Source organism: Brienomyrus brachyistius, chromosome 10, assembly GCF_023856365.1.
Source record: "Brienomyrus brachyistius isolate T26 chromosome 10, BBRACH_0.4, whole genome shotgun sequence".
In the NCBI taxonomy this organism is placed as follows: Eukaryota; Metazoa; Chordata; class Actinopteri; order Osteoglossiformes; family Mormyridae; genus Brienomyrus; species Brienomyrus brachyistius.
In genome coordinates, this window is record NC_064542.1 from 11188367 (window position 1) to 11212065 (window position 23699).

General features: G+C 46.0%; 3 protein-coding genes across 3 annotated transcripts in view; all 3 read right to left on the bottom strand.

Annotated features, from left to right (window-relative positions):
- Positions 1 to 19523, bottom strand: part of LOC125750262 (IgGFc-binding protein-like) — a 53641-nt gene extending 34118 nt beyond the window's left edge. The window contains exons 1-23 of the mRNA XM_049027765.1: positions 19507 to 19523; positions 19121 to 19290; positions 18802 to 19004; positions 12795 to 12936; positions 12225 to 12284; positions 11918 to 12111; positions 5664 to 5805; positions 5165 to 5409; positions 4842 to 4990; positions 4582 to 4710; positions 4353 to 4491; positions 4062 to 4203; positions 3742 to 3938; positions 3519 to 3657; positions 3318 to 3434; positions 2963 to 3087; positions 2589 to 2734; positions 2302 to 2445; positions 2105 to 2212; positions 1719 to 1888; positions 1400 to 1602; positions 1168 to 1309; positions 291 to 484 (exon numbers count right to left, since the gene is read on the bottom strand). Of these exons, the coding sequence (XP_048883722.1) occupies positions 291 to 484; positions 1168 to 1309; positions 1400 to 1602; positions 1719 to 1888; positions 2105 to 2212; positions 2302 to 2445; positions 2589 to 2734; positions 2963 to 3087; positions 3318 to 3434; positions 3519 to 3657; positions 3742 to 3938; positions 4062 to 4203; positions 4353 to 4491; positions 4582 to 4710; positions 4842 to 4990; positions 5165 to 5409; positions 5664 to 5805; positions 11918 to 12111; positions 12225 to 12284; positions 12795 to 12936; positions 18802 to 19004; positions 19121 to 19235 (3345 nt within the window). The 5' untranslated portion in view covers positions 19236 to 19290; positions 19507 to 19523. The remainder of the gene's footprint in view (positions 1 to 290; positions 485 to 1167; positions 1310 to 1399; positions 1603 to 1718; positions 1889 to 2104; positions 2213 to 2301; positions 2446 to 2588; positions 2735 to 2962; positions 3088 to 3317; positions 3435 to 3518; positions 3658 to 3741; positions 3939 to 4061; positions 4204 to 4352; positions 4492 to 4581; positions 4711 to 4841; positions 4991 to 5164; positions 5410 to 5663; positions 5806 to 11917; positions 12112 to 12224; positions 12285 to 12794; positions 12937 to 18801; positions 19005 to 19120; positions 19291 to 19506) is intronic.
- LOC125750261 (zonadhesin-like) lies at positions 15857 to 17767 on the bottom strand. The gene is made up of 5 exons (XM_049027764.1): positions 17295 to 17767; positions 16796 to 17040; positions 16473 to 16621; positions 16213 to 16341; positions 15857 to 16122 (listed from the first exon to the last, which is right to left on the bottom strand). The coding sequence occupies exons 2-5, from the start codon at positions 16970 to 16972 to the stop codon at positions 15945 to 15947; spliced, it is 633 nt and encodes a 210-aa protein (XP_048883721.1). The 5' UTR covers positions 16973 to 17040; positions 17295 to 17767; the 3' UTR covers positions 15857 to 15944.
- Positions 19524 to 19960: 437 nt separating the features above from the next.
- On the bottom strand, positions 19961 to 23538 carry LOC125750260 (zonadhesin-like). The gene is made up of 10 exons (XM_049027763.1): positions 23066 to 23538; positions 22567 to 22811; positions 22244 to 22392; positions 21984 to 22112; positions 21755 to 21893; positions 21464 to 21605; positions 21144 to 21340; positions 20921 to 21059; positions 20365 to 20489; positions 19961 to 20136 (listed from the first exon to the last, which is right to left on the bottom strand). The coding sequence occupies exons 2-10, from the start codon at positions 22741 to 22743 to the stop codon at positions 19987 to 19989; spliced, it is 1347 nt and encodes a 448-aa protein (XP_048883720.1). The 5' UTR covers positions 22744 to 22811; positions 23066 to 23538; the 3' UTR covers positions 19961 to 19986.
- Positions 23539 to 23699: the final 161 nt, after the last annotated feature.

Sequence of the window (23699 nt, forward strand, 5' to 3'; positions counted from 1 at the left end):
ACGTCACGAAAAAGAGACAGAAGAGACGGTGCTGTTTTCAGGGAGGACCTGATTCTAATAGATTGTCAAGTGACTTGTCTTTTAATCCCACAGTCAGATAACATTTAACAAACTGAATTAGTTGAGGTAGGACAGTACTAAGTGAAGAGGCTTTATATTTTAAATGAGCAGACCCCCACAAAACATAATATTCACACTCTCAGTTAAATATAGTAGATATAATGAAGTCAAATTCAGGCAATTTCAGATTATTTTGCAGAAATTAGTGTCTTCACACCCTGCGCTTCTACCTCATAATAGTTGTCATGCTCGTCTAAACAGCCACACTCGTGAAGGGGCACGCAGCGTTTTCCGCGGTACACATAGCCTGGGTCACAGAAGCAGCCGCTGATGCAAGACCCGGTGCAGTTGCTGGATGGTTCCTGGCAGCTTGGGATGCATGCTGGTCCGCATTGAATGTACTGGGAGTTGGGGGGACATTCCACTGTAGGGTGGGTAGCAGAAGAGGAGAAGATAATAGTCAGAGGTTACACAGAAATTTCTGCTGTTTAAAGTTGCAATAGCGGGGCTTTTGTGTAACTGACACAAACTGCTTACCTGGGGGAGTGGTTGGTGGTGGTCTAGTGGTGGTGGTAGTTGGTGGTTTAGTGGTAGTTACTGTTGATGTTGTTGGTTTAGACGTGGTAAGTGTTGATGGAAAGAAGTGAATAGTTAAATTCTGACATTCTTTTGTTTTTCTTTCAATATAAAATAATAAACATTTTATAATAATTCCAATTACAGTTGTGCTTTATCTGTTTTCTGTATTTTAAGCAATGATGAGACATTTAGAACTGATTTGATGATGACTCCTTTTTGAAATCTCTTCACTACCATTTGTTGGAATTTCAAAATTTTGTGACACCCAACCTTACATATAACTAATGCAAATATTTTATACAATTGAAGACATTTCCTCTCCCTTTTACACTGGAAACTTAGGACCATTCAGTCACTGTGCAGGAGAGCCATGTTCAGAAGCTTCACATTAATACAATCACGACAGCTTTTCTATATGCTGGAAAAATATGAAATTTCTGTTGAACCAGATGCGTTTGCCCTTCAGAGGCACCTCCATAAATGCTCCATGTGGTTAAAAGTTCAAAGCCGATATACTGTGTGTCATACCTAGAGGATGACAACCATATTCTCCGTCTTGCAGCTGACAGGACTCTGAAGGGCCACAGCTAGTTTCGTGACACTCGATCACTCCTTCTCCTCGACACAGACATCGCTGGGTACAACTCTCCACGTACCAGCTCTCGTTAGCCTAAAGGACAAACAGACACAGCTTTTATCCTGCCATTTCATATGGTACAGAGATGGGAGTTTGATCATTTGCTTTAGGAAGGAGGCTCACTGGATGGTAAGCGCCCTCAGGGTCCACACAGCCGCAGTCTTTGAGAGGGACACAGCGATCGTTGCTGAGAACAAATCCAGGATCACACTGGCATCCCTCCACACAGCGCTCTACACAACCTGGCCCTCCTACATTCGGTCCCACGCAGGTCTCCGGACAGCTCACACACAGGGAGTAGTGGCTGTTGGGTGGGCATGGCAGAGCTGCAGCAGAAGGAGATGTTTCGCTCAGCACACACTTTCATATTGTGCAGCCTGGTGTTTCAGTTCAGTCATCATTATATTTGATCTCATAGTGTATATTTAATCCTCAGACTCACGACAGAAGTCCGGGTCCCTCCACTGGTGGACTGGTGCTCCAGCACTCAAACAAGCATCTGTGTATGCCTGCAACTGGTCACACAAGGTCTGCAGAAGTCCGTCGTAACGACACATGTCATATACACAGCTGAGGAAGTAGGTCCGGGGGTCCACCACCTTTATGCAGTCCCTAATGAGGGATAGAGACCATGCAGGACAAACAGGCATGAGACTGGAGCTAAAGCAACAAATATCTTAGATTCATCACTCATTATACCATAGTTAAGTTACAAATGCAAGGGTACTTGAAACCTGTCATCACTCAATTCAGCTGATTCGGGGATTGTTCCAGTTTGTCAATATTACTCGAAAAGCAGGAGCTGCAACCTATGACGTGTGTGCTCACCTAAACGGTCCCTGAGTGTCATTCAGCTTCCCACATTTCTCTGGTTTGGAAACCTCTGCTTCCAGGCTGGGGTCACAAGGGGGGTCAGGTTTGTTGTCAGACTCACACCTGTGAAACAAAAAAAAAACAATTATGGTGTGATGTGGAACACAAATGTTCCATATTAAAGTAACAGGAGCACAGGTATGGGAACTGACCTGTCATCTTCATCCTCTTCTGTTTGCCAACTGTTGCCAAACTCATCCGAGTTACCAGCTAATGCACCACCTGGCTTTTTGAAGTCGTTGTTGGAGTTTCCATCGTAGTCTCCACAGAGACCACACATTTGCTCAGAGTAGGAGCTGAAGGGTCAAAACCAAAAGAGTGAAATTACTGACTTGAGATAAAACTGAGCCACCAATCGTACAATATTGGGGCTACTTCAAGGTTATGTCCTTAATTCCTCCCCTCACGTGATTTGTTGACCTTCTGTTCCGAGACTCACCTGGGGACAGAGATTTGAGCATAGTGGTTTCCATCCCAGCGCACAGTCAGACCAAAGGTGGTCTGCAGGGTGACATATTGACCAGCCAGGGAGAGAGAGATGAATGGAGAGGGCGAGTGAGGCAGGGAGACCTGCAGTCCGTTCACCTGAGAGGGAGGGAGGGAGGGAGAGAGCAGAGTGTCACAATACAAGGAATAAGCAAGACTACATTTTCATCATGAAGGATATGGAGTTGGAGAATGATGACAGTCTCTGCTGGATATCAGACTGCCCTGAACAGACGATCAGATGATGAAGGCATGAAGAATTAAGTCCCTTAATCCGTTACCACAGCACAATTCCCAGTGGCTAGGAGCACACCAGTTTCTACTAACCAATGTCCTCCTGCTCTTCATCAGTGTGACTGTGACTCCATTGACAGTCACATACAATTTGCGCAGGTATGAGACACCTGCTACTCCCCTTTCTTCATTCTTGGCCTCCACTGAGAACCAGGGCCCTAGAAATTTAGCAAAGGCCACATGAGTCCAACAGAGAGTAAAGTACAGATGCTCCCCAAAGTAGTTTGACAGAGACACACCAGTACTGGGGATATCTTATCTCAGCTATATATATATATGTAGAGTGTGGATTGTACCAGTCAGTGTACTTTAAGCTTAGAAATATAGAAATTTTGTAATAGCGCTGAAGCTTTAGAATAGAAGCTGATGAAATATGGTGCCGCTGTACCTGTCTTATTCTGGCAACTCCTGGCCAAGGTGTAGGTGCAGGTTCCCATGAAAGTGTAGTATTTTCCATCAAAGGTGGTATAGTGTGGGTCTCCAGATATGATGCAGTCCTCTGTACCTTCAGAATGAGCCAGTGAGGTTAATGTGAATGTCTCTGTTCATATTTAATGGCAGTAGATCGTCAATAAATGAGAGATCTTACTTATGGGGTAGCAGCCAAGCTGTCCATTCTGAAGCTCACAGATGTGTTGTGGAGGACATGAACCTTCTGTGCAAGTCACAACACCACCCTCGCACTTGCATTTTGACTGACAGCCCTCGGTGTAGAATTCTTCTCCTGGCTGTGAGAAAGACCAGAGGTGTCAGTTGCTCTCAGAATAATGAAATGGACGTACTGACACCACATAACAATGTAGCCACCTCACCTGGTAGTACTGCCCATTGTACTGGCAGCCACAGGTCTCTCGTTTGACACACTGCCCTGAGCTGTAGACGTATCCTGGGTCGCAAACGCATCCCTCTGCGCATGGGCTGTTGCACTGCTCTGGACTGGGAGGGGTGCAGGATGGAGGGCAGACGGGGGCACACACCTCATAGTGGCTGTTGGGGGGGCAGCGTAGAGCTGTGGAGAAGCAGTTATATGGTACAGTTGTGTCATATGAAATGGTTGCAGTTTTGGGTCTTTAAATAAACACCATTTCAAGAATGGGCCATAAGTGATTACTGCAAAGTAGCAGCCACTCACGACAGAAGGTGCTATTCCTCCAGGGCCCCACATCAACTCCTCGGTCCTGGCACTCCTTGACGTAGGACTCCAGAGCCTCACACAATGATGACTGAGCTCCACCCAGAGCGCAGAGGTCAAACAGACAATCTTTGAAGAATTTCTGCAGAGGGAGATCTCAATTTACCGGAATGATAAATCCTCTTCTACTTTGGATAACTCGGTGCAATCTGATGATTACTAGTCACTGAAACGTTATGAGCATTTCTGACTTTAACCTTGAATGATATATGTTTTGACATGGTAACTCACATTGGGGTTGACCCTTGGGTGACAGACAGCGAATGGTCCCTTGTCGTCCAGCAAGATTCCACAATATGCTGGACTCTGGAACACATCCAGCTCGTTGTCTGTGCATTCAGGGATGGTCTCATTGGGTTTCTTGTTGCAGCTGCAAGAAGTCGGCAATAAAGTCATGACATTACCTGGGAGATTAACCCAACTCCATTTCACACTTTTAATGCAATCAAGTTGTTCTCACTTTGGATCAGAATTCCAGCTGTGGCCAAACTCGTTGGCATCTGTGACGAGTTGACCAGTGGGAGTACGGAAGTCATCATTGGGGTTTGCATTGTAGTCACCACACAGACCACAAAGAACATTCTTGTAGCTGTACAGAGAAAGGCAAAGGGCAAGATCTTTTAGCTGAAACCATAAGTGAATTACTGCAGTGGTGGAAACACTGGAAAGTGATGAATGTGTTCATGAACAGAGTAATTAATATCCTGTGGTGTAACTCACTCGCTGGTAACTTTGATGTCCATGTAGTGGTTGCCATCATAGCGCACAGTCACCCCAAAATCTGCCACCACTGTGCAGAGTGTCCCCTGCTGGAAGACAGACAGTCCCTGTGCCGGGTTGGCAGGCAGGTTTACTGTGGTCCCATTCACCTGCGGGAGGAGATCACAGTGAGGGATGCGGCATACTCATCAGTCTATTCAGGCATGGAGTTCTCTCTTTGATAGTTAAGCTCATCCTTCTCACTTACTCCTTGATCTGCAGAAACATAAGCCTAATTTGATGCCCCCATTGCTTCTGTGACTCTGTGGAGCTCCCTGTCTCACCTGCACCACTCCACCCTTCAAGATCGACACGACAACTCCCAGGGTGTGTACATGCACAGCTTTCAGGTAGCTGACGGACAGGACGTTGTATCGGTTCTCGTTGTCGGCATACACTGCGAAGGGTGGGGCCAAGGTGGTGTTGCATGGCTTGGCCAACAGGTAGCTGCAGTTGCCCATGAAGTCGTAGTAACGTCGATCAAACGTGGTATAGTGCGGGTCACCTGACACTGTGCAGGTGGACGTGTCTGGAGAGTAACATTGGAAGCAGATTAATATAGAAGGTTAAACATAATTGGTGGGAAGATGCTGAAGGATGCAATGAACATTATGCACTCCAACAGGCAAGGAAAATAGGCCAGCGCTGATTTCAAGTAGCTGTACATTGCACACATAAGAATATTGCTGTTGTTTACAAATCTGCTGCGTATAAGCAAAATCACTCAGTCATGTGTGAACATTTGGTTAAGGCTAATATTTACTGAGACTTTAGGTTCCCTACCTTTGGGGTAGCAGCTGGACAGGCCATTGACCTCTCGACACTCCTCCGTGGGAATACAGGAGTTGTCCACACAGCTGAGTGTGTAGTTTCCAGCACAGCGGCAAAGCTTGGAGCAGCCGTCACCAAAGACAATCTCTCCCGACTGTAGTTGGAACGTCACGAAAAAGAGACAGAAGAGACGGTGCTGTTTTCAGGGAGGACCTGATTCTAATAGATTGTCAAGTGACTTGTCTTTTAATCCCACAGTCAGATAACATTTAACAAACTGAATTAGTTGAGGTAGGACAGTACTAAGTGAAGAGGCTTTATATTTTAAATGAGCAGACCCTCACAAAACATAATATTCACACTCTCAGTTAAATATAGTAGATATAATGAAGTCAAATTCAGGCAATTGCAGATTATTTTGCAGAAATTTATGTCTTCACACCCTGCGCTTCTACCTCATAATAGTTGTCATGCTCGTCTAAACAGCCACACTCGTGAAGGGGCACGCAGCGTTTTCCGCGGTACACATAGCCTGGGTCACAGAAGCAGCCGCTGATGCAAGACCCGGTGCAGTTGCTGGATGGTTCCTGGCAGCTTGGGATGCATGCTGGTCCACATTGAATGTACTCAGAGTTGGGGGGACATTCCACTGTAGGGTGGGTAGCAGAAGAGGAGAAGATAATAGTCAGAGGTTACACAGAAATTTCTGCTGTTTAAAGTTGCAATAGCGGGGCTTTTGTGTAACTGACACAAACTGCTTACCTGGGGGAGTGGTTGGTGGTGGTCTAGTGGTGGTGGTAGTTGGTGGTTTAGTGGTAGTTACTGTTGATGTTGTTGGTTTAGACGTGGTAAGTGTTGATGGAAAGAAGTGAAAAGTTAAATTCTGACATTCTTTTGTTTTTCTTTCAATATAAAATAATAAACATTTTATACTAATTCCAATTACAGTTGTGCTTTATCTGTTTTCTGTATTTTAAGCAATGATGAGACATTTAGAACTGATTTGACTCCTTTTTGAAATCTCTTCACTACCATTTGTTGGAATTTCTAAATTTTGTGACACCCAACCTTACATATAACTAATGCACATATTTTATAGACATTTCCTCTCCCTTTTACACTGGAAACTTAGGACCATTCAGTCACTGTGCAGGAGAGCCATGTTCAGAAGCTTCACATTAATACAATCACGACAGCTTTTCTATATGCTGGAAAAATATGAAATTTCTGTTGAACCAGATGCGTTTGCCCTTCAGAGGCACCTCCATAAATGCTCCATGTGGTTAAAAGTTCAAAGCCGATATACTGTGTGTCATACCTAGAGGATGACAACCATATTCTCCGTCTTGCAGCTGACAGGACTCTGAAGGGCCACAGCTAGTTTCGTGACACTCGATCACTCCTTCTCCTCGACACAGACATCGCTGGGTACAACTCTCCACGTACCAGCTCTCGTTAGCCTAACGGACAAACAGACACAGCTTTTATCCTGCCATTTCATATGGTACAGAGATGGGAGTTTGATCATTTGCTTTAGGAAGGAGGCTCACTGGATGGTAAGCGCCCTCAGGGTCCACACAGCCGCAGTCTTTGAGAGGGACACAGCGATCGTTGCTGAGAACAAATCCGGGATCACACTGGCATCCCTCCACACAGCGCTCTACACAACCTGGCCCTCCTACATTCGGTCCCACGCAGGTCTCCGGACAGCTCACACACAGGGAGTAGTGGCTGTTGGGTGGGCATGGCAGAGCTGCAGCAGACGGAGATGTTTCGCTCAGCACACACTTTCATATTGTGCAGCCTGGTGTTTCAGTTCAGTCATCATTATATTTGATCTCATAAATACTGTATATTTAATCCTCAGACTCACGACAGAAGTCCGGGTCCCTCCACTGGTGGACTGGTGCTCCAGCACTCAAACAAGCATCTGTGTATGCCTGCAACTGGTCACACAAGGTCTGCAGAAGTCCGTCGTAACGACACATGTCATATACACAGCTGAGGAAGTAGGTCCGGGGGTCCACCACCTTTATGCAGTCCCTAATGAGGGATAGAGACCATGCAGGACAAACAGGCATGAGACTGGAGCTAAAGCAACAAATATCTTAGATTCATCACTCATTATACCATAGTTAAGTTACAAATGCAAGGGTACTTGAAACCTGTCATCACTCAATTCAGCTGATTCGGGGATTGTTCCAGTTTGTCAATATTACTCGAAAAGCAGGAGCTGCAACCTATGACGTGTGTGCTCACCTAAACGGTCCCTGAGTGTCATTCAGCTTCCCACATTTCTCTGGTTTGGAAACCTCTGCTTCCAGGCTGGGGTCACAAGGGGGGTCAGGTTTGTTGTCAGACTCACACCTGTGAAACAAAAAAAAAACAATTATGGTGTGATGTGGAACACAAATGTTCCATATTAAAGTAACAGGAGCACAGGTATGGGAACTGACCTGTCATCTTCATCCTCTTCTGTTTGCCAACTGTTGCCAAACTCATCCGAGTTACCAGCTAATGCACCACCTGGCTTTTTGAAGTCGTTGTTGGAGTTTCCATCGTAGTCTCCACAGAGACCACACATTTGCTCAGAGTAGGAGCTGAAGGGTCAAAACCAAAAGAGTGAAATTACTGACTTGAGATAAAACTGAGCCACCAATCGTACAATATTGGGGCTACTTCAAGGTTATGTCCTTAATTCCTACCCTCACGTGATTTGTTGACCTTCTCTTCCGAGACTCACCTGGGGACAGAGATTTGAGCATAGTGGTTTCCATCCCAGCGCACAGTCAGACCAAAGGTGGTCTGCAGGGTGACATATTGACCAGCCAGGGAGAGAGAGATGAATGGAGAGGGCGAGTGAGGCAGGGAGACCTGCAGTCCGTTCACCTGAGAGGGAGGGAGGGAGGGAGGGAGCAGAGTGTCACAATACAAGGAATAAGCAAGACTACATTTTCATCATGAAGGATATGGAGTTGGAGAATGATGACAGTCTCTGCTGGATATCAGACTGCCCTGAACAGACGATCAGATGATGAAGGCATGAAGAATAAGACAAAGTCCCTTAATCCGTTACCACAGCACATTTCCCAGTGGCTAGGAGCACACCAGTTTCTACTAACCAATGTCCTCCTGCTCTTCATCAGTGTGACTGTGACTCCATTGACAGTCACATACAATTTGCGCAGGTATGAGACACCTGCTACTCCCCTTTCTTCATTCTTGGCCTCCACTGAGAACCAGGGCCCTAGAAATTTAGCGAAGGCCACATGAGTCCAACAGAGAGTAAAGTACAGATGCTCCCCAAAGTAGTTTGACAGAGACAGCCCAGTACTGGGGATATCTTATCTCAGCTATATATATATATATGTAGAGTGTGGATTGTACCAGTCAGTGTACTTTAAGCTTAGAAATATAGAAATTTTGTAATAGCGCTGAAGCTTTAGAATTGAAGCTGATGAAATATGGTGCCGCTGTACCTGTCTTATTCTGGCAACTCCTGGCCAAGGTGTAGGTGCAGGTTCCCATGAAAGTGTAGTATTTTCCATCAAAGGTGGTATAGTGTGGGTCTCCAGATATGATGCAGTCCTCTGTACCTTCAGAATGAGCCAGTGAGGTTAATGTGAATGTCTCTGTTCATATTTAATGGCAGTAGATCGTCAATAAATGAGAGATCTTACTTATGGGGTAGCAGCCAAGCTGTCCGTTCTGAAGCTCACAGATGTGTTGTGGAGGACATGAACCTTCTGTGCAAGTCACAACACCACCCTCGCACTTGCATTTTGACTGACAGCCCTCGGTGTAGAATTCTTCTCCTGGCTGTGAGAAAGACCAGAGGTGTCAGTTGCTGTCAGAATAATGAAATGGACGTACTGACACCACATAACAATGTAGCCACCTCACCTGGTAGTACTGCCCATTGTACTGGCAGCCACAGGTCTCTCGTTTGACACACTGCCCTGAGCTGTAGACGTATCCTGGGTCGCAAACGCATCCCTCTGCGCATGGGCTGTTGCACTGCTCTGGACTGGGAGGGGTGCAGGATGGAGGGCAGACGGGAGCACACACCTCATAGTGGCTGTTGGGGGGGCAGCGTAGAGCTGTGGAGAAGCAGTTATATGGTACAGTTGTGTCATATGAAATGGTTGCAGTTTTGGGTCTTTAAATAAACACCATTTCAAGAATGGGCCATAAGTGATTACTGCAAAGTAGCAGCCACTCACGACAGAAGGTGCTATTCCTCCAGGGCCCCACATCAACTCCTCGGTCCTGGCACTCCTTGACGTAGGACTCCAGAGCCTCACACAATGATGACTGAGCTCCACCCAGAGCGCAGAGGTCAAACAGACAATCTTTGAAGAATTTCTGCAGAGGGAGATCTCAATTTACCGGAATGATAAATCCTCTTCTACTTTGGATAACTCGGTGCAATCTGATGATTACTAGTCACTGAAACGTTATGAGCATTTCTGACTTTAACCTTGAATGATATATGTTTTGACATGGTAACTCACATTGGGGTTGACCCTTGGGTGACAGACAGCGAATGGTCCCTTGTCGTCCAGCAAGATTCCACAATATGCTGGACTCTGGAACACATCCAGCTCGTTGTCTGTGCATTCAGGGATGGTCTCATTGGGTTTCTTGTTGCAGCTGCAAGAAGTCGGCAATAAAGTCATGACATTACCTGGGAGATTAACCCAACTCCATTTCACACTTTTAATGCAATCAAGTTGTTCTCACTTTGGATCAGAATTCCAGCTGTGGCCAAACTCGTTGGCATCTGTGACGAGTTGACCAGTGGGAGTACGGAAGTCATCATTGGGGTTTGCATTGTAGTCACCACACAGACCACAAAGAACATTCTTGTAGCTGTACAGAGAAAGGCAAAGGGCAAGATCTTTTAGCTGAAACCATAAGTGAATTACTGCAGTGGTGGAAACACTGGAAAGTGATGAATGTGTTCATGAACAGAGTAATTAATATCCTGTGGTGTAACTCACTCGCTGGTAACTTTGATGTCCATGTAGTGGTTGCCATCATAGCGCACAGTCACCCCAAAATCTGCCACCACTGTGTAGACTGTCCCCTGCTGGAAGACAGACAGTCCCTGTGCCGGGTTGGCAGGCAGGTTTACTCTGGTCCCATTCACCTGCGAGAGGAGATCACAGTGAGGGATGCGGCATACTCATCAGTCTATTCAGGCATGGAGTTCTCTCTTTGATAGTTAAGCTCATCCTTCTCACTTACTCCTTGATCTGCAGAAACATAAGTCTAATTTGATGCCCCCATTGCTTCTGTGACTCTGTGGAGCTCCCTGTCTCACCTGCACCACTCCACCCTTCAAGATCGACACGACAACTCCCAGGGTGTGTACATGCACAGCTTTCAGGTAGCTGACGGACAGGGCGTTGTATCGGTTCTCGTTGTCGGCATACACTGCGAAGGGTGGGGCCAAGGTGGTGTTGCATGGCTTGGCCAACAGGTAGCTGCAGTTGCCCATGAAGTCGTAGAAACGTCGATCAAACGTGGTATAGTGCGGGTCACCTGACACTGTGCAGGTGGACGTGTCTGGAGAGTAACATTGGAAGCAGATTAATATAGAAGGTTAAACATAATTGGTGGGAAGATGCTGAAGGATGCAATGAACATTATGCACTCCAACAGGCAAGGAAAATAGGCCAGCGCTGATTTCAAGTAGCTGTACATTGCACACATAAGAATATTGCTGTTGTTTACAAATCTGCTGCGTATAAGCAAAATCACTCAGTCATGTGTGAACATTTGGTTAAGGCTAATATTTACTGAGACTTTAGGTTCCCTACCTTTGGGGTAGCAGCCTGACACGCCATTGACCTCTCGACACTCCTCCGTGGGAATACAGGAGTTGTCCACACAGCTGAGTGTGTAGTTTCCAGCACAGCGGCAAAGCTTGGAGCAGCCGTCACCAAAGACAATCTCTCCCGACTAGTTGGAACGTCACGAAAAAGAGACAGAAGAGACGGTGCTGTTTTCAGGGAGGACCTGATTCTAATAGATTGTCAAGTGACTTGTCTTTTAATCCCACAGTCAGATAACATTTAACAAACTGAATTAGTTGAGGTAGGACAGTACTAAGTGAAGAGGCTTTATATTTTAAATGAGCAGACCCTCACAAAACATAATATTCACACTCTCAGTTAAATATAGTAGATATAATGAAGTCAAATTCAGGTAATTGCAGATTATTTTGCAGAAATTTGTGTCTTCACACCCTGCGCTTCTACCTCATAATAGTTGTCATGCTCGTCTAAACAGCCACACTCGTGAAGGGGCACGCAGCGTTTTCCGCGGTACACATAGCCTGGGTCACAGAAGCAGCCGCTGATGCAAGACCCGGTGCAGTTGCTGGATGGTTCCTGGCAGCTTGGGATGCATGCTGGTCCGCATTGAATGTACTGGGAGTTGGGGGGACATTCCACTGTAGGGTGGGTAGCAGAAGAGGAGAAGATAATAGTCAGAGGTTACACAGAAATTTCTGCTGTTTAAAGTTGCAATAGCGGGGCTTTTGTGTAACTGACACAAACTGCTTACCTGGGGGAGTGGTTGGTGGTGGTCTAGTGGTGGTGGTAGTTGGTGGTTTAGTGGTAGTTACTGTTGATGTTGTTGGTTTAGACGTGGTAAGTGTTGATGGAAAGAAGTGAATAGTTAAATTCTGACATTCTTTTGTTTTTCTTTCAATATAAAATAATAAACATTTTATAATAATTCCAATTACAGTTGTGCTTTATCTGTTTTCTGTATTTTAAGCAATGATGAGACATTTAGAACTGATTTGATGATGACTCCTTTTTGAAATCTCTTCACTACCATTTGTTGGAATTTCAAAATTTTGTGACACCCAACCTTACATATAACTAATACAAATATTTTATACAATTGAAGACATTTCCTCTCCCTTTTACACTGGAAACTTAGGACCATTCAGTCACTGTGCAGGAGAGCCATGTTCAGAAGCTTCACATTAATACAATCACGACAGCTTTTCTATATGCTGGAAAAATATGAAATTTCTGTTGAACCAGATGCGTTTGCCCTTCAGAGGCACCTCCATAAATGCTCCATGTGGTTAAAAGTTCAAAGCCGATATACTGTGTGTCATACCTAGAGGATGACAACCATATTCTCCGTCTTGCAGCTGACAGGACTCTGAAGGGCCACAGCTAGTTTCGTGACACTCGATCACTCCTTCTCCTCGACACAGACATCGCTGGGTACAACTCTCCACGTACCAGCTCTCGTTAGCCTAACGGACAAACAGACACAGCTTTTATCCTGCCATTTCATATGGTACAGAGATGGGAGTTTGATCATTTGCTTTAGGAAGGAGGCTCACTGGATGGTAAGCGCCCTCAGGGTCCACACAGCCGCAGTCTTTGAGAGGGACACAGCGATCGTTGCTGAGAACAAATCCGGGATCACACTGGCATCCCTCCACACAGCGCTCTACACAACCTGGCCCTCCTACATTCGGTCCCACGCAGGTCTCCGGACAGCTCACACACAGGGAGTAGTGGCTGTTGGGTGGGCATGGCAGAGCTGCAGCAGACGGAGATGTTTCACTCAGCACACACTTTCATATTGTGCAGCCTGGTGTTTCAGTTCAGTCATCATTATATTTGATCTCATAAATACTGTATATTTAATCCTCAGACTCACGACAGAAGTCCGGGTCCCTCCACTGGTGGACTGGTGCTCCAGCACTCAAACAAGCATCTGTGTATGCCTGCAACTGGTCACACAAGGTCTGCAGAAGTCCGTCGTAACGACACATGTCATATACACAGCTGAGGAAGTAGGTCCGGGGGTCCACCACCTTTATGCAGTCCCTAATGAGGGATAGAGACCATGCAGGACAAACAGGCATGAGACTGGAGCTAAAGCAACAAATATCTTAGATTCATCACTCATTATACCATAGTTAAGTTACAAATGCAAGGGTACTTGAAACCTGTCATCACTCAATTCAGCTGATTCGGGGATTGTTCCAGTTTGTCAATATTACTCGAAAAGCAGGAGCTGCAACCTATGACGTGTGTGCTCACCTAAACGGTCCCTGAGTGTCATTCAGCTTCCCACATTTCTCTGGTTTGGAAACCTCTGCTTCCAGGCTGGGGTCACAAGGGGGGTCAGGTTTGTTGTCAGACTCACACCTGTGAAACAAAAAAAAAACAATTATGGTGTGATGTGGAACACAAATGTTCCATATTAAAGTAACAGGAGCACAGGTATGGGAACTGACCTGTCATCTTCATCCTCTTCTGTTTGCCAACTGTTGCCAAACTCATCCGAGTTACCAGCTAATGCACCACCTGGCTTTTTGAAGTCGTTGTTGGAGTTTCCATCGTAGTCTCCACAGAGACCACACATTTGCTCAGAGTAGGAGCTGAAGGGTCAAAACAAAAAGAGTGAAATTACTGACTTGAGATAAAACTGAGCCACCAATCGTACAATATTGGGGCTACTTCAAGGTTATGTCCTTAATTCCTCCCCTCACGTGATTTGTTGACCTTCTGTTCCGAGACTCACCTGGGGACAGAGATTTGAGCATAGTGGTTTCCATCCCAGCGCACAGTCAGACCAAAGGTGGTCTGCAGGGTGACATATTGACCAGCCAGGGAGAGAGAGATGAATGGAGAGGGCGAGTGAGGCAGGGAGACCTGCAGTCCGTTCACCTGAGAGGGAGGGAGGGAGGGAGGGAGCAGAGTGTCACAATACAAGGAATAAGCAAGACTACATTTTCATCATGAAGGATATGGAGTTGGAGAATGATGACAGTCTCTGCTGGATATCAGACTGCCCTGAACAGACGATCAGATGATGAAGGCATGAAGAATTAAGTCCCTTAATCCGTTACCACAGCACAATTCCCAGTGGCTAGGAGCACACCAGTTTCTACTAACCAATGTCCTCCTGCTCTTCATCATCGTGACTGTGACTCCATTGACAGTCACATACAATTTGCGCAGGTATGAGACACCTGCTACTCCCCTTTCTTCATTCTTGGCCTCCACCGAGAACCAGGGCCCTAGAAATTTAGCGAAGGCCACATGAGTCCAACAGAGAGTAAAGTACAGATGCTCCCCAAAGTAGTTTGACAGAGACACACCAGTACTGGGGATATCTTATCTCAGCTATATATATATATGTAGAGTGTGGATTGTACCAGTCAGTGTACTTTAAGCTTAGAAATATAGAAATTTTGTAATAGTGCTGAAGCTTTTGAAATGAAGCTGATGAAATATGGTGCCACTGTACCTGTCTTATTCTGGCAACTCCTGGCCAAGGTGTAGGTGCAGGTTCCCATGAAAGTGTAGTATTTTCCATCAAAGGTGGTATAGTGTGGGTCTCCAGATATGATGCAGTCCTCTGTACCTTCAGAATGAGCCAGTGAGGTTAATGTGAATGTCTCTGTTCATATTTAATGGCAGTAGATCGACAATAAATGAGAGATCTTACTTATGGGATAGCAGCCAAGCTGTCCGTTCTGAAGCTCACAGATGTGTTGTGGAGGACATGAACCTTCTGTGCAAGTCACAACACCACCCTCACACTTGCATTTTGACTGACAGCCCTCGGTGTAGAATTCTTCTCCTGGCTGTGAGAAAGACCAGAGGTGTCAGTTGCTGTCAGAATAATGAAATGGACGTACTGACACCACATAACAATGTAGCCACCTCACCTGGTAGTACTGCCCATTGTACTGGCAGCCACAGGTCTCTCGTTTGACACACTGCCCTGAGCTGTAGACGTATCCTGGGTCGCAAACGCATCCCTCTGCGCATGGGCTGTTGCACTGCTCTGGACTGGGAGAGGTGCAGGATGGAGGGCAGACGGGGGCACACACCTCATAGTGGCTGTTGGGGGGGCAGCGTAGAGCTGTGGAGAAGCAGTTATATGGTACAGTTGTGTCATATGAAATGGTTGCAGTTTTGGGTCTTTAAATAAACACCATTTCAAGAATGGGCCATAAGTGATTACTGCAAAGTAGCAGCCACTCACGACAGAAGGTGCTATTCCTCCAGGGCCCCACATCAACTCCTCGGTCCTGGCACTCCTTGACGTAGGACTCCAGAGCCTCACACAATGATGACTGAGCTCCACCCAGAGCGCAGAGGTCAAACAGACAATCTTTGAAGAATTTCTGCAGAGGGAGATCTCAATTTACCGGAATGATAAATCCTCTTCTACTTTGGATAACTCGGTGCAATCTGATGATTACTAGTCACTGAAACGTTATGAGCATTTCTGACTTTAACCTTGAATGATATATGTTTTGACATGGTAACTCACATTGGGGTTGACCCTTGGGTGACAGACAGCGAATGGTCCCTTGTCGTCCAGCAAGATTCCACAATATGCTGGACTCTGGAACACATCCAGCTCATTGTCTGTGCATTCAGGGATGGTCTCATTGGGTTTCTTGTTGCAGCTGCAAGAAGTCGGCAATAAAGTCATGACATTACCTGGGAGATTAACCCAACTCCATTTCACACTTTTAATGCAATCAAGTTGTTCTCACTTAGGATCAGAATTCCAGCTGTGGCCAAACTCGTTGGCATCTGTGACGAGTTGACCAGCAGGAGTACGGAAGTCATCATTGGGGTTTGCATTGTAGTCACCACACAGACCACAAAGAACATTCTTGTAGCTGTACAGAGAAAGGCAAAGGGCAAGATCTTTTAGCTGAAACCATAAGTGAATTACTGCAGTGGTGGAAACACTAGAAAGTGATGAATGTGTTCATGAACAGAGTAATTAATATCCTGTGGTGTAACTCACTCGCTGGTAACTTTGATGTCCATGTAGTGGTTGCCATCATAGCGCACAGTCACCCCAAAATCTGCCACCACTGTGCAGAGTGTCCCCTGCTGGAAGACAGACAGTCCCTGTGCCGGGTTGGCAGGCAGGTTTACTGTGGTCCCATTCACCTGCGGGAGGAGATCACAGTGAGGGATGCAGCATACTCATCAGTCTATTCAGGCATGGAGTTCTCTCTTTGATAGTTAAGCTCATCCTTCTCACTTACTCCTTGATCTGCAGAAACATAAGTCTAATTTGATGCCCCCATTGCTACTGTGACTCTGTGGAGCTCCCTGTCTCACCTGCACCACTCCACCCTTCAAGATCGACACGACAACTCCCAGGGTGTGTACATGCACAGCTTTCAGGTAGCTGACGGACAGGACGTTGTATCGGTTCTCGTTGTCGGCATACACTGCGAAGGGTGGGGCCAAGGTGGTGTTGCATGGCTTGGCCAACAGGTAGCTGCAGTTGCCCATGAAGTCGTAGTAACGTCGATCAAACGTGGTATAGTGCGGGTCACCTGACACTGTGCAGGTGGACGTGTCTGGAGAGTAACATTGGAAGCAGATTAATATAGAAGGTTAAACATAATTGGTGGGAAGATGCTGAAGGATGCAATGAACATTATGCACTCCAACAGGCAAGGAAAATAGGCCAGCGCTGATTTCAAGTAGCTGTACATTGCACACATAAGAATATTGCTGTTGTTTACAAATCTGCTGCGTATAAGCAAAATCACTCAGTCATGTGTGAACATTTGGTTAAGGCTAATATTTACTGAGACTTTAGGTTCCCTACCTTTGGGGTAGCAGCCTGACACGCCATTGACCTCTCGACACTCCTCCGTGGGAATACAGGAGTTGTCCACACAGCTGAGTGTGTAGTTTCCAGCACAGCGGCAAAGCTTGGAGCAGCCGTCACCAAAGACAATCTCTCCCGACTGTAGTTGGAACGTCACGAAAAAGAGACAGAAGAGACGGTGCTGTTTTCAGGGAGGACCTGATTCTAATAGATTGTCCAGTGACTTGTCTTTTAATCCCACAGTCAGATAACATTTAACAAACTGAATTAGTTGAGGTAGGACAGTACTAAGTGAAGAGGCTTTATATTTTAAATGAGCAGACCCTCACAAAACATAATATTCACACTCTCAGTTAAATATAGTAGATATAATGAAGTGAAATTCAGGTAATTGCAGATTATTTTGCAGAAATTTGTGTCTTCACACCCTGCGCTTCTACCTCATAATAGTTGTCATGCTCGTCTAAACAGCCACACTCGTGAAGGGGCACGCAGCGTTTTCCGCGGTACACATAGCCTGGGTCACAGAAGCAGCCGCTGATGCAAGACCCGGTGCAGTTGCTGGATGGTTCCTGGCAGCTTGGGATGCATGCTGGTCCACATTGAATGTACTGGGAGTTGGGGGGACATTCCACTGTAGGGTGGGTAGCAGAAGAGGAGAAGATAATAGTCAGAGGTTACACAGAAATTTCTGCTGTTTAAAGTTGCAATAGCGGGGCTTTTGTGTAACTGACACAAACTGCTTACCTGGGGGAGTGGTTGGTGGTGGTCTAGTGGTGGTGGTAGTTGGTGGTTTAGTGGTAGTTACTGTTGATGTTGTTGGTTTAGACGTGGTAAGTGTTGATGGAAAGAAGTGAATAGTTAAATTCTGACATTCTTTTGTTTTTCTTTCAATATAAAATAATAAACATTTTATAGCAATGATGAGACATTTAGAACTGATTTGATGATGACTCCTTTTTGAAATCTCTTCACTACCATTTGTTGGAATTTCTAAATTTTGTGACACCCAACCTTACATATAACTAATGCAAATATTTTATACAATTGAAGACATTTCCTCTCCCTTTTACACTGGAAACTTAGGACCATTCAGTCACTGTGCAGGAGAGCCATGTTCAGAAGCTTCACATTAATACAATCACGACAGCTTTTCTATATGCTGGAAAAATATGAAATTTCTATTGAACCAGATGCATTTGCCCTTCAGAGGCACCTCCATAAATGCTCCATGTGGTTAAAAGTTCAAAGCCGATATACTGTGTGTCATACCTAGAGGATGACAACCATATTCTCCGTCTTGCAGCTGACAGGTCTCTGAAGGGCCACAGCTAGTTTCGTGACACTCGATCACTCCTTCTCCTCGACACAAACATCGCTGGGTACAACTCTCCAGGTACCAGCTCTCGTTAGCCTAAAGGACAAACAGACACAGCTTTTATCCTGCCATTTCATATGGTACAGAGATGGGAGTTTGATCATTTGCTTTAGGAAGGAGGCTCACTGGATGGTAAGCGCCCTCAGGGTCCACACAGCCGCAGTCTTTGAGAGGGACACAGCGATCGTTGCTGAGAACAAATCCGGGATCACACTGGCATCCCTCCACACAGCGCTCTACACAACCTGGCCCTCCTACATTCGGTCCCACGCAGGTCTCTGGACAGCTCACACACAGGGAGTAGTGGCTGTTGGGTGGGCATGGCAGAGCTGCAGCAGACGGAGATGTTTCGCTCAGCACACACTTTCATATTGTGCAGCCTGGTGTTTCAGTTCAGTCATCATTATATTTGATCTCATAGTGTATATTTAATCCTCAGACTCACGACAGAAGTCCGGGTCCCTCCACTGGTGGACTGGTGCTCCAGCACTCAAACAAGCATCTGTGTATGCCTGCAACTGGTCACACAAGGTCTGCAGAAGTCCGTCGTAACGACACATGTCATATACACAGCTGAGGAAGTAGGTCCGGGGGTCCACCACCTTTATGCAGTCCCTAATGAGGGATAGAGCCCATGCAGGACAAACAGGCATGAGACTGGAGCTAAAGCAACAAATATCTTAGATTCATCACTCATTATACCATAGTTAAGTTACAAATGCAAGGGTACTTGAAACCTGTCATCACTCAATTCAGCTGATTCGGGGATTGTTCCAGTTTGTCAATATTACTCGAAAAGCAGGAGCTGCAACCTATGACGTGTGTGCTCACCTAAACGGTCCCTGAGTGTCATTCAGCTTCCCACATTTCTCTGGTTTGGAAACCTCTGCTTCCAGGCTGGGGTCACAAGGGGGGTCAGGTTTGTTGTCAGACTCACACCTGTGAAACAAAAAAAAAACAATTATGGTGTGATGTGGAACACAAATGTTCCATATTAAAGTAACAGGAGCACAGGTATGGGAACTGACCTGTCATCTTCATCCTCTTCTGTTTGCCAACTGTTGCCAAACTCATCCGAGTTACCAGCTAATGCACCACCTGGCTTTTTGAAGTCGTTGTTGGAGTTTCCATCGTAGTCTCCACAGAGACCACACATTTGCTCAGAGTAGGAGCTGAAGGGTCAAAACCAAAAGAGTGAAATTACTGACTTGAGATAAAACTGAGCCACCAATCGTACAATATTGGGGCTACTTCAAGGTTATGTCCTTAATTCCTACCCTCACGTGATTTGTTGACCTTCTCTTCCGAGACTCACCTGGGGACAGAGATTTGAGCATAGTGGTTTCCATCCCAGCGCACAGTCAGACCAAAGGTGGTCTGCAGGGTGACATATTGACCAGCCAGGGAGAGAGAGATGAATGGAGAGGGCGAGTGAGGCAGGGAGACCTGCAGTCCGTTCACCTGAGAGGGAGGGAGGGAGGGAGAGAGCAGAGTGTCACAATACAAGGAATAAGCAAGACTACATTTTCATCATGAAGGATATGGAGTTGGAGAATGATGACAGTCTCTGCTGGATATCAGACTGCCCTGAACAGACGATCAGATGATGAAGGCATGAAGAATTAAGTCCCTTAATCCATTACCACAGCACAATTCCCAGTGGCTAGGAGCACACCAGTTTCTACTAACCAATGTCCTCCTGCTCTTCATCAGTGTGACTGTGACTCCATTGACAGTCACATACAATTTGCGCAGGTATGAGACACCTGCTACTCCCCTTTCTTCATTCTTGGCCTCCACTGAGAACCAGGGCCCTAGAAATTTAGCAAAGGCCACATGAGTCCAACAGAGAGTAAAGTACAGATGCTCCCCAAAGTAGTTTGACAGAGACACACCAGTACTGGGGATATCTTATCTCAGCTATATATATATATGTAGAGTGTGGATTGTACCAGTCAGTGTACTTTAAGCTTAGAAATATAGAAATTTTGTAATAGTGCTGAAGCTTTAGAAATGAAGCTGATGAAATATGGTGCCACTGTACCTGTCTTATTCTGGCAACTCCTGGCCAAGGTGTAGGTGCAGGTTCCCATGAAAGTGTAGTATTTTCCATCAAAAGTGGTATAGTGTGGGTCTCCAGATATGATGCAGTCCTCTGTACCTTCAGAATGAGCCAGTGAGGTTAATGTGAATGTCTCTGTTCATATTTAATGGCAGTAGATCGACAATAAATGAGAGATCTTACTTATGGGGTAGCAGCCAAGCTGTCCGTTCTGAAGCTCACAGATGTGTTGTGGAGGACATGAACCTTCTGTGCAAGTCACAACACCACCCTCACACTTGCATTTTGACTGACAGCCCTCGGTGTAGAATTCTTCTCCTGGCTGTGAGAAAGACCAGAGGTGTCAGTTGCTGTCAGAATAATGAAATGGACGTACTGACACCACATAACAATGTAGCCACCTCACCTGGTAGTACTGCCCATTGTACTGGCAGCCACAGGTCTCTCGTTTGACACACTGCCCTGAGCTGTAGACGTATCCTGGGTCGCAAACGCATCCCTCTGCGCATGGGCTGTTGCACTGCTCTGGACTGGGAGGGGTGCAGGATGGAGGGCAGACGGGGGCACACACCTCATAGTGGCTGTTGGGGGGGCAGCGTAGAGCTGTGGAGAAGCAGTTATATGGTACAGTTGTGTCATATGAAATGGTTGCAGTTTTGGGTCTTTAAATAAACACCATTTCAAGAATGGGCCATAAGTGATTACTGCAAAGTAGCAGCCACTCACGACAGAAGGTGCTATTCCTCCAGGGCCCCACATCAACTCCTCGGTCCTGGCACTCCTTGACGTAGGACTCCAGAGCCTCACACAATGATGACTGAGCTCCACCCAGAGCGCAGAGGTCAAACAGACAATCTTTGAAGAATTTCTGCAGAGGGAGATCTCAATTTACCGGAATGATAAATCCTCTTCTACTTTGGATAACTCGGTGCAATCTGATGATTACTAGTCACTGAAACGTTATGAGCATTTCTGACTTTAACCTTGAATGATATATGTTTTGACATGGTAACTCACATTGGGGTTGACCCTTGGGTGACAGACAGCGAATGGTCCCTTGTCGTCCAGCAAGATTCCACAATATGCTGGACTCTGGAACACATCCAGCTCATTGTCTGTGCATTCAGGGATGGTCTCATTGGGTTTCTTGTTGCAGCTGCAAGAAGTCGGCAATAAAGTCATGACATTACCTGGGAGATTAACCCAACTCCATTTCACACTTTTAATGCAATCAAGTTGTTCTCACTTAGGATCAGAATTCCAGCTGTGGCCAAACTCGTTGGCATCTGTGACGAGTTGACCAGCAGGAGTACGGAAGTCATCATTGGGGTTTGCATTGTAGTCACCACACAGACCACAAAGAACATTCTTGTAGCTGTACAGAGAAAGGCAAAGGGCAAGATCTTTTAGCTGAAACCATAAGTGAATTACTGCAGTGGTGGAAACACTAGAAAGTGATGAATGTGTTCATGAACAGAGTAATTAATATCCTGTGGTGTAACTCACTCGCTGGTAACTTTGATGTCCATGTAGTGGTTGCCATCATAGCGCACAGTCACCCCAAAATCTGCCACCACTGTGCAGAGTGTCCCCTGCTGGAAGACAGACAGTCCCTGTGCCGGGTTGGCAGGCAGGTTTACTGTGGTCCCATTCACCTGCGGGAGGAGATCACAGTGAGGGATGCAGCATACTCATCAGTCTATTCAGGCATGGAGTTCTCTCTTTGATAGTTAAGCTCATCCTTCTCACTTACTCCTTGATCTGCAGAAACATAAGTCTAATTTGATGCCCCCATTGCTACTGTGACTCTGTGGAGCTCCCTGTCTCACCTGCACCACTCCACCCTTCAAGATCGACACGACAACTCCCAGGGTGTGTACATGCACAGCTTTCAGGTAGCTGACGGACAGGACGTTGTATCGGTTCTCGTTGTCGGCATACACTGCGAAGGGTGGGGCCAAGGTGGTGTTGCATGGCTTGGCCAACAGGTAGCTGCAGTTGCCCATGAAGTCGTAGTAACGTCGATCAAACGTGGTATAGTGCGGGTCACCTGACACTGTGCAGGTGGACGTGTCTGGAGAGTAACATTGGAAGCAGATTAATATAGAAGGTTAAACATAATTGGTGGGAAGATGCTGAAGGATGCAATGAACATTATGCACTCCAACAGGCAAGGAAAATAGGCCAGCGCTGATTTCAAGTAGCTGTACATTGCACACATAAGAATATTGCTGTTGTTTACAAATCTGCTGCGTATAAGCAAAATCACTCAGTCATGTGTGAACATTTGGTTAAGGCTAATATTTACTGAGACTTTAGGTTCCCTACCTTTGGGGTAGCAGCCTGACACGCCATTGACCTCTCGACACTCCTCCGTGGGAATACAGGAGTTGTCCACACAGCTGAGTGTGTAGTTTCCAGCACAGCGGCAAAGCTTGGAGCAGCCGTCACCAAAGACAATCTCTCCCGACTGTAGTTGGAACGTCACGAAAAAGAGACAGAAGAGACGGTGCTGTTTTCAGGGAGGACCTGATTCTAATAGATTGTCCAGTGACTTGTCTTTTAATCCCACAGTCAGATAACATTTAACAAACTGAATTAGTTGAGGTAGGACAGTACTAAGTGAAGAGGCTTTATATTTTAAATGAGCAGACCCTCACAAAACATAATATTCACACTCTCAGTTAAATATAGTAGATATAATGAAGTGAAATTCAGGTAATTGCAGATTATTTTGCAGAAATTTGTGTCTTCACACCCTGCGCTTCTACCTCATAATAGTTGTCATGCTCGTCTAAACAGCCACACTCGTGAAGGGGCACGCAGCGTTTTCCGCGGTACACATAGCCTGGGTCACAGAAGCAGCCGCTGATGCAAGACCCGGTGCAGTTGCTGGATGGTTCCTGGCAGCTTGGGATGCATGCTGGTCCGCATTGAATGTACTGGGAGTTGGGGGGACATT